Below are 10,449 nucleotides of genomic sequence, written 5' to 3'. Positions count from 1 at the left end.
TGCTCACTGCTTATGTTAGCTCAATTCTTTCCCCCACAGCAAAAATCTCATTACGGTGATCCCTAACACCTAGGTCCTGAATCGTCTTTCTTACCATGTTTAACAAGCACAACTGCATATATTTTCTTTTAACATAGGATGAACAACTATTGTCAATCTTAACAATAAGAAAAATAGAGGCTTAAAGTTTAAGAATATATTGTCTTCTATAGTCACACCTCCTTCCCATGCTATCAAGGAGTCGAGGGGGGAGTTAGTGAACCTTCCCACTCAATCAGTCAACCTTAGGCACATGTAGGGGAGGGGCTAAGGATATATAAGCAAAGAATGCCAGGAAGCACCTCCCTCACCATTTTCTGTGGCTGTTGGGAAGTCATAGGATCTATATTTGAGTGTGGACTTTCCAGGGCAGCTGTAAATGGGGCGCCCACTCCCCCACCCTATGCTCTGTTTTGAAAAAAAGAAAGAAAATGAAAAAAAAGAATTTCAACCAAACCCTCAAAAGACCTTTGACCCTTTATCTTAAAAAAAAAAAAAAAAAAGACCCCTCCCCCACTTTCTGGAGGCAAGGGCCAGCTCTAAGCAGAGGAGCTTGGTACAGCTATGCAATGAGGAACTAAAAATAACAGCTATTATTTTTTTTCCTTTTCTGAGGCAGGGTCTCACTATGTAGCCTAGACTCAAATTACAACCCTTTTGCACCAGCTCCCAGTATAAACACAGATTTTTGTTTTGCTTTTGCAGCACTGGGGATTGAACCCAGGACCTTGGCAAATACTCTACCACTGAGCCACATCCCTGGCTGGCTTTCACCCGCCTCTATTGGCTGACCATGAATAGCCTGTTAGAGGACAGCAGGTTAAAGTTTAATATGTGTGTGTGTGTGTGTGTGTGTGTGTGTCTGTCTGTCTGTGAGACACTAGTCCTTGAGGATCCCTGTGTTCGAGGCTGAGTGATAAGAAATCCTACCCTTCTACTATTTTTTCTACCAAAGAGGAAACTGAGGCTCAGACAGAGAAGTTAAGCAACACCTGGCCAGAGTCTAACAGCCTGGCTCCAGGCCTGCGTCTCTGCCTGCTCCACCGGGGATTCTCTCTACCTGCAGCAAATCCCTGCTCCTGGAAGAAGAGGGCTGTCACCCTTGATCTCAAAGGCTCCCCCAGCTCCACTGGCTTTGATTGTAATCAAATTAACAGATAAACAAGATTTATTAGGCTCCTAATTACCTTTGCAACACAATTTGCATATGGACAATGTGCTAATCACAACTGGCTTTTAAAACCACTCACTCATTAAGAGCCTGGGTGAGGAAGGCAGTAGTTGATGGGATTAAGTTCAGGTCACTGCAGGGACAAGGAAGGTGCCCTCCTGCTCTGGAAGTGACTAGACCTCACCAGGCATCTCCCAGCCTCTATCTTGGAGTGATGGGGAAGGTGTTTAACATGACTCAGCGTCTCTCTCAATGGGGAAGATGGCCCTGGTACAGCCAGTGGTGAGGTTGAAAACAGGAGCTAAAGACAAGTTGTGTTAGCTCCCATTCCTCACCAGGGTCATGGGTACTCTGACCAAGTGCCTTGGAGGTAGCATGGCCCCTTCCTACATCTCTCTAGGGACATGCTGAACTCTCTAGCATATACACACTGCCCAATCCTTAACGAGAAGGAAAAGGGCCCTTTGAAGATGTGGGAGTCAGCTTCCCAACTGTGAAGCCTCACTCTTTCTCTTTTACTGTCCCTCCACGTTTAGGAAATTGCATTAGAGGTTTAACAGATGCCAGGCCCCTCCAGAGCTCCCCCGGAAATGAGGGATTTCTCCCACAGGGACATGCAGGAAGGTTACAAGGAAAACATCAGCCAACTTCTAGTCACTGGGTATTAACTGTCTTCACAACAGTGGTCTTAAGGATCAGGCACTATTATTGCTCAATAGTTGCCCCACCACAATGTGGAGCCTAGGGTGGGCCATGGATCAGAGAAGGGTATGGGTTTTTCCAAGATGGTTTTTCAAAATCAGGCAAAGAGCCAGCACTTCCTTACTCACCTTGAGCAACCAACAGCAGGGATAGTCAAGCACAGCACACTGTTGTGTGCCCTGTTCTACCTCCACTAGCTGTGTGTTCTTGGACAAGTCACTTTCCTACTCTGAGCCAAGTTTCAGTTTTCTTCCCAGTTCTGCCATTCAGAGGTGGGTATTGTCCAGACCTGCCACCTTGCTCTGTTCCCAAGAGGGAGCCCTCATGCCATGAACAGATCAGCCTCCCATGCTCATCAATGTCTACCAAATCTCCAGTTCCCCAGCCTGCCTCTGAAAGGCCTCCCTAGAGGCCACTGAACACATGCCACCTGGGTTTTCAAGTTCTCAGACCCCCTGATTTGTACTGTCTGTTATTCTGCCGGACCTCCAGGGCTCTGACCCTGCCATGGTGGCAGGGGAAGCAGGACCCCAGGTGCTGGCCAGTGGCTCTTCAGCCTGCACTACTTCCAGCCAAAGCCAGTTTGAGTTAACAGAATGCAAGTAGCCTTTCCCGGACCAGCTTCTTGACAGTCAAGACCCCTAATCCTCAGGCAGCTCCAACCTCAGCCCTGACTACCTTTCCCCTGGATTCAGGACCCAGGCCTCCTCCCCTACCCTTAGCCCTGCTTAATCTGCCAGCCCTAATTTTGTCCCAAGGAGTCTTCCTCTCCCACTGATAGATGGAGCTCCTAAGCAAAGATATTCCTTGCTTCAGTTGAATACCAGGACCAAATCTTCCTGTGAGCCCAATTCAATGAAGACCCAGTAAAGGACTGGTTGTGTTCAAAATCTGTGCCACTCTGGGTCTTGAATAACCATGGCCAGACAGGTCTGGGACAGGTCTCTAGTGGAAGCCACAGGGCTCTGGCCCATCACCACCATCAACTTTTGTGAAATAACTTGGAGGAAAGAAAGTTGGGAAGGACATGGTAGTGGGTGACGAGAGGTGGGATGGTTCTGAAGGGATGGCTGTCTAGATAGATAAAGCTGGGCATGACAGCACACATGAACACCCCTGTAATGCTAGCAGCCAGAAGACTGAGGCAGGAGGACCAGTTGGAGGCCAGCCTGTGCTATAAAGGGAGATCCTGTCTCAAAGCACCAAAATGAAAATGGTCAAGCTAAAATACCGTAAAATCAGGGGCTGGAGAGATGGTTCAGTTTCTAGCACCCACATGGTAGCTAACAACTGTCCATAACTCCAGATCCAGGGGATCTGACACCTTTTGGCCTCTGTGGCCATTGCATGGCATGGGTACACTGATATACATGAAGGCAAAATAGTCATACACATAAAATAATTTAAAAATTACTTTTAAAACATCACAAGGTCAACTGCCAAAGTTCTATCTCTTCAGTGACAGCTTGGCTGGGGCAAGATGTAGAAGGCAGGAGGAGGCAGGTTTGCCTCTCTAGAGCACTGGTTCTCAAATAAGGTGACACCCCCACCCACCAATGTGTACGGTGCTCCTGTTTCTGCAATGCCTGGGGAAGGGAAAAACAGTAGGGCAGGGAGGGACCATGATGCTCAACACCTTGCAATTCTCTACAGCACATACAGTCATCCTGGCCAGGTGCTAACTTCTGGGAAACACTGGTATAGGAGGAGGTGGATGTACCGTCAGGGCCTGGTCAGTGCCTAGCCAGGCAGTGCCCTGTGGGCTTGCTGTAGTTTGAGATGCTTCTGACTGAGGCAGGGTATCAGCTTTGATGCGTGCCAAGGTTCTGTCTGGTTCTGATAGTTAACAAACCTAATTACTTTTAGAAGATACAGTTGACACCAAGTTCTGACAGTGCCTGGACCATGCAGCCCAGGTCTGACTACAGCTTATTCCAGGCCGTGAATCCTTTGGTCAGGCGGGATAATGAGAGCTGAGCTGACTGCAGAGGTCTCGGTCATTAGCAGGGACCCACAAAGGGAGTGCAGACAGCATGATGGGCCCTGTTGTTATGGGGTCAGCCTGCAGAACACTCAGAGCATCAGCTCAGCAAGGTGCCTGAGAGATAATTAATGGGGAATTTCCATTCTTGCAGGTGGTCTTCTGAGGCTGGTGCAGGGCAGCCCAGCTAGTTCCTGGGTGCCTGGCAGCCTCTAGCAAACCTGTTCCTGCTTAGAATCAGGGTTCTGGTAGGCCTGGTTCTGCTACCCTGTCCCCCACCAGCTCTGGGGTCATCCTGAGACCTGTCCCTGGTTTCCCTGAGTGTGCTCAAGCCTGCTCTGGATGGAGGGAAGGCTCTGAGCTCGTGATTCCTAATGTTCTACAAGGATCTGAAAGGCGGGAAAACCCAGCTGTCTCCACCTGACTTCATGGGGGTAGAGGCCACATTCTTCCCAGGGACTTAAAGACCAACGGCATCTCAAAGGCCCCACCCCTAAGCCTTGCACCCCAGGGGGTTTTCCAAGGAGGCTGGAGCACCAGAAGGGTGGACCCTCAGTGCCTGTCCATCTCTGAAGGCTTCCGTATGCTCACCTGTGCGACAGAGTGGGTTTCATGGAGCTCATGGAGTTGAGGGGGGGCTGCATGGGGAGTTTCCCAGGAGGGTCGTTCTGGCGGCTCTTCTGATGTCGGAGTAGCAGCAGGCGGCCAAGCTCCTCACACCAGGAGGACAGCAGAGCTGCAAGAAAGGACATATGGTCAGTATGCACAGTGGTCACCACACCCCACCACACTTAGTTTCTGTGGCACCCTCCTCAGACAGGGTGTTCCTGACACTGGTTTCGCTCCTGGGAGATTTGCTAAGGCTTCTTGGGAGGCCTCGGTGCTCTAAACCATGAACGTGGGCTAATGCTCCTGAAGGAAGACCCAAAGCATCTGGGGCCAAGAGTCTTCCAGGAGGGCTGGTTGGGATTCCCACCAGGCTGAGAGGCACCAGTGGAAAGTGCAGACAATGAAAAGAAAGGCAGAGATGGAGCCAAGTGTGAGCAGAAGGAAGGTGCAGACACGTCAGGGTGTGTCTAGGTACTGCTGCCCCCCTCAAACTGTCAGGGGAGCCCACAGCCTTGTACTCTAAACATGGCTTCTCACCATGGATGTGCCAAAAATCATTAAGGTTTGGATATAGTCTATGGCTTTCTTGAAGCCTGATGATGGCTCAGGAGTATTCGTTGGGCTCTCTGAAACTCACTCAGAACTTGTCCACTGAACTTGTTGACCCATCACACACAAACATACTGCTGGACCCACAAGCTTGGGATGATAGAAGATTTCTAGGGCAGAAGGTGGTAAGGGCTAAAGATAGTACTATGCAGAGCATACAAGAGCCACAGAGCTCACAGGAAAGGCTAGGCTTGTCACCACTTCTCTGTGAGACCCCTGAGGAGCTTACAAACCCTCTCTGAGCCCCAGTTTCTTGGAGGTAAACAGGGATGAAGATTCTTGCCCTATGGCTCCAGCTGTTCAAGTCATTTGCTCACAGTAACTACAGGTAGAGAGTGGCAGAGATGGAGATGGTGCACCTGTTTTGGAAGAAACCCTTCAGCAGGCAAAATCCCTTCAATAAGTCAAACCCCAGGTGGCTTTGGTTTACTAGCTTCTCCCATTTACTTAAGGAAGCCAAGTCACCCACTGTCAGCCCTGGAGGAAGATGCCAAAATGCACAAATATCAGAGTGCTAGGGATTTCAAGCTGCCAAGCCCTGGGTCCCCCTTAGCTCACAGCCCCACTGGGTCTCACTTGTATGTTGTGGGCTAAGGGACAAGTAGGACTATAGCCCTCAAGAGAGCACCTCTTTCTGCCCTAGGGGCAGTGGACACACTGATGCACCCTGCCCCTCTCTGTGGGTGCCCTTGCTGCTACCTGCACAGGAAAGAGTGTGTGTGCAAGGGGAAGATCCCACTCCCAACACTCATCTTCCCAGAAGCTAGTGAGGCTCCCAGTAGGTGCTCAGCACACATCGGCTGTGGCTGGAAGGGAAGCTGCCTATCCAAAAGAGGCTGGGCCAGACAGTGTGCTTCCAGATTGCTCCATTCTTCTCTAGGTTCTAGTTACGCTTCTTGCACAAGAGCACTGGGCATTTGGGAGCTCATCTGCACGCCAAGCACGAGGCCCACAGGATCGCAGTGCTGGGAGGCTTGCTGCCAGCACAAAGGATGAGTACAGATGGCGCTGCCTGCTAACCACCTCGCCATCCAAGTCCTGCTCTCCTGGGTGCCAGCCAGGCCACTATGGGATTCAGGGTTTTCCTTGGTTACCACAAGGGGGGCCCATTTGGTGAAGCGCTAGCCTTGTCATCCTGTCTCAAGCTTCTGGAAAGATAATCAAGGTGGGCAGCTGGGTGTAGGGCCTGGCCATGGGGACTGGTAGGCTGTGAGTGAGATGTATGTCAGGCAGTCATGCCTTCACATGCCTGGAAGTCCACAACATTGTGCCAAGAGGGTAAGAGGGGCAGTACTGAGGACCCTACTCTCCCTACTGGGAGCTTAGTGAGCACAGAGGCAGACCACAGCCACTCCTCATGATGTAGTTTGAGTTCTTACGATGGAGCAGACCAACAGGAGCTGTTTTGAGGTAGACACCACATGGGGATTTGCAGCCAGAAAGAGAGTTTGGGCATTGTTGGAGAACAAGGAGAGTGGACTGGCCAGGCAGAGGCAGGGGATGGAGTGACCCAGCCAGGTAGAGCCAAGCACACTCTGATCTGGAGAGGCCTGTCTGCTTCTCTAAGGCAAATATGGCCCGCTTATCTTCAACATGTGCATAAGCTACATGAGGTACAAGTCCTAGATGGGCAGCAGGGACAGAGGCATGCTGTGGTGTCATCCCAGGGAACCCCACAGTAGAACAGTTCTAATCCTTGCCTATACCCCTCTCTGTGGCAGGCTGGTCAAAACTGGTCCATCTGCTAACCAGGCAACCAACCTGGTGAGCCCTTGCCTTGTCCCAGGAGTCCCATTCCTAGGGGCTAACACATCTGACACCAAAGCCCTTTTCACCCTTGGACAACAGTGAGGATTCCATGTCCCTCCCCTCCTTTTACAATGTGTAGCCTGCTTAATTCCAGTATAGCTCTTGGCACACTTATGGCTGCCTCTCCTGAAGAGGGTCTGCTCTCTGCCTGGTGCTTCTACAGTCAGAGGTATACAGCTATCTACAGAGCTGGCTACAGATGTCACTCAGATCTGAGGCTACTCCCAGAAGATGAGCATTTTGGGGGGGGGGGGGAGGGCTAAAGAGGAGTAGGGAGGGGTGTTCCAGCTCTACCACAGTTTTTCTAGGCCCTTCCCAATCTGGAGTGTTTGTGTGAGGAGGGCCATCGGCCTTCTGCCCATCAGGAACTGGGAACCCAGGGAGCTGCTGGAAGCAGAGGTCAGCCACAGCCAAGTACGGGGGCATGGGAAGCCTGAATGTCTGAGACCAGGCATTCAGAGGGCCAGGGGTATGGTTACAGCAGACATACTGTTCCCTCTGCTCCAGCTGCACCCATGGTAGGGCCTGGTCTTCCTCAGGGCACAGCGCATTAAACTGCAATCTTATTTCTTGTGTGTAGTACCTAGGGAAAGCCCCCTAGAGGAGATCAGGAGGGCAGGTCTTGCAAGACATCCAGGTGCTAAGGTGGGTACAGCCCTGGGGATCTGGTCTCAGGCTGGAGGGAGTCGGGCTCCTCATTAGTCCATCAGGACACTGCACCAAGCATCCAACTGACTACCATGCTCATATTCATCATCCATGTGACCTTGGGCTAATTATATGATGTCTCTGGGACTGGCATAGAAGTGGGGACCACTTTGGACCCCAACAGCCTACTCTGAACCTCAAGCCAGATTTCAAACTACTAGCAAACTTCTCAACACAGTGAGCAAACATGCATAACCCAAAATATTTTAAATGATTCACTGAAGACTGACAACCTGGGTCCCATCCTGGAAACCATTGGTGCGAGAAGAGGACCGACTCCTGCAAACTGTTCTGACTTCCACACACGTATTTTGACATATACATGTATGCAAGCACATGTATCCAAGTACACATATGCGTGTACACACAGACTCATAAATAAAAGTTTTAAAGGATCCATTGGCTTCTCACTTTGCTAAGTGGCATTTTGTCACCAGACTCCTGCCACTCCAATCCACTGCCACCTTAGATGCCATGGTCTCTGAACACCCTACTGCATGTGGGGCTTCCTGTACTAGGTCAGACCCCCCTATAGATACTAGTAAGCTGGGAGATGCTCCCATGTACATCTTTACCTTGGGGGTCTGCTGCTGTGCTCAGGGCAAGAGTCCCAGCAGGCTGGGGTCAAAATCCAGTTTTACCCAATATCCATGTGACCTTGGGCTAATTATACGATGTCTCTGGGCCTTTATCTGTTGATGGGCAGAACACTAATCTCTGCTTGTCAGGAACATAATGTTTTGATGACACTAACACTGATAAAATGATTAAAACAGTGTCCAGCTGGTAGGTAAAGGGGTCTGTGTAGCATTGTGGTCTCTTGAGAGCCCCTGAGACACTTGCAGATGTACCTTACCCGCCTCGCCCTGTAGGTCCCAGGCCCACTGCTGCATGTCCCCAAGACACCACAGCATCCAGTCTTGCTGGCCTCTATCCTGTGCACACTTCACTGCTCTTCTGATGGTGCCTCCTCCAGGAAAGCTCCTAGTCTCTTCCAGAGGTGTTCCTGTAGCTCCCGAGGGGACCTGCGAGGAGCAGGTCCCTCTGCTTTCTAGCTATATGATGCCACACATACCATGGCTTGGAGCCCACTTCCCATCTGTAGAATGGGTTGCCTATTCCACAGAACAAATGTGATATATAGTTTGATCAGCTAACACTCTTGAGTGGGTAAGCAGAAGCAGAATGCTGGTAGTGAGGGGAATGGGGTTGGAGGCCAAGTACTCTAGAAGGCATAGCAGTTCTAGATAGGCAGCCCTGGCAACCCCGTCCACACCATGGCAGCCTGTAACACTGGGAGAGATGGAGGCCTCCACACCTAGCCACTTCCACTGTGTGACACCTTGACAAGGTCATAGGGCTGCTGTGAGGATGGCCTGAGTCACTACCCTGAGGCACAGGAACAGTACAGGCACAAGGTCAGACCCACAAGCTTGCAAGATGACTATTAGCATCAGCCCCATTATGCCTGACAGAGTGACAACAAGGAAGGCTCTAGGGCCTTGATATGTCTGTCGGCACAAGGTCAGACCCACAAGCTTGCAAGATGACTATTAGCATCAGCCCCAGTATGCCTGACAGAGTGACAACAAGGAAGGCTCTAGGGCACTTCTGATCCCAGGTCAGAGTACAGAGAAAAATGTGCTGGGTGGGTAAAAGCTCCAGAGGCCCATGGGGCACATATCATATATAGGCAGAAGTAGAATTCAGGCCCATCTGCTCATTCAGCATAAGCTTTGTGTGGGGCCTCTTCCTCCTTTCCTCTCTGAGCCACCAAGAGGGCAGAAGGGAGTACAGCCAGTGCCCTGCTGAGACACAGGAAGTGAAGGGTAGTTTCCCATCAACAGGCTATGCCTGTTCAGCTGATGCAAAGGCACCTGTGGCACCAGAAGGAAGGTGTTTCTGCCTCCCTGAGGTCCCTGGGGACAAGGCTAGGTGCCTCTATACCAGGGACGTACAGATAAGGCAGTGTGTCTATTGGATTCTGGGAATGAAGAACAAAGGAAAAGCACAGGGTTTGAGGACAGGGAGGGTATGTGTGGGGTAGGGGCAGAAAGCAGGTCTGCGAGGGTATAGAAGAGCCAGATTCTCCACATCTGTCCCCCAAGATCTTTCTAGCAACAACCCTTGTAATCAAGCACTACAAGAGTGTCCTTTAGGGCAAGAAAAAAAAAAAAAAAAAAAAAAAAAAAAAAAAAAAAAAAAAAAAAGGAAGTCAGATATAGGGGCAAGGCAGACAGGAGTGCAGAGCCCCAGGACGCTGAGGTCCTCTTGGTTGTCCTCCCTGGGGACAGGGACAGACAGGCCTTATATCTGCCTCTGTACCTACAGCTCCCAGCAAAGCTCAGAGAGGAGGCAGAAGCAACATGGCTCTAATCTGAGAACTACCAGGATGCCTGGTATGGGCTGGAGCTGTAGAGACCAGCCTTTGGGAGCCAAAGATGGGGTTAGTTGGGGTGGCAGGTGAGTAAGGCCGGGTCTTAGTATCCAAGGGGGCACACAGGCTCACTCTGGTATGGCAGAGTGGGCTGGGCTTCAGCTTGGAAAAAGGAGCAAGAGGCCAGGTGTGCTGACACATGCCTGTAGTCCCAGTACTCGCAGAAGTAGAGACAAGCAGATCTCCGTGAGTTTGAGGCCAGCCTGGTTTACATAGTGAGTCCCATGCCAGCTAGAGCTACAAAGACCCCATCTCACATAAAAATAAACAAATAACTAAATGATGAAGAAATGCATCTGGGGTTTCAAAGTCGTAGCAACAATTTGCTGGCTGTGGTGGTGCACATCTTTAATCCCAGCACTTGGGACGCAGCTCTGTGAGTTT

The 10,449-nt window shown here is 50.7% G+C and overlaps 1 protein-coding gene across 5 annotated transcripts in view; it reads right to left on the bottom strand.

The window, feature by feature from the left end:
• The window catches only part of Zmiz1 (zinc finger MIZ-type containing 1), a 214,604-nt gene that overhangs the window by 30,008 nt on the left and 174,147 nt on the right, over positions 1 to 10,449 (bottom strand). For all 5 annotated transcript variants that reach the window (XM_008849842.3, XM_008849839.3, XM_008849838.3 and 2 more), the window contains one exon: positions 4,485 to 4,629. In XM_008849842.3, the coding sequence (XP_008848064.1) occupies positions 4,485 to 4,629 (145 nt within the window). The remainder of the gene's footprint in view (positions 1 to 4,484; positions 4,630 to 10,449) is intronic.

Source organism: Nannospalax galili, unplaced genomic scaffold (genome assembly GCF_000622305.1).
Source record: "Nannospalax galili isolate Female #2095 unplaced genomic scaffold, S.galili_v1.0 scaffold83, whole genome shotgun sequence".
Taxonomy (NCBI): domain Eukaryota; kingdom Metazoa; phylum Chordata; class Mammalia; order Rodentia; family Spalacidae; genus Nannospalax; species Nannospalax galili.
Note: the sequence above shows the minus strand (reverse complement) of the source record. Positions and strands in the feature narration are given on the sequence as shown.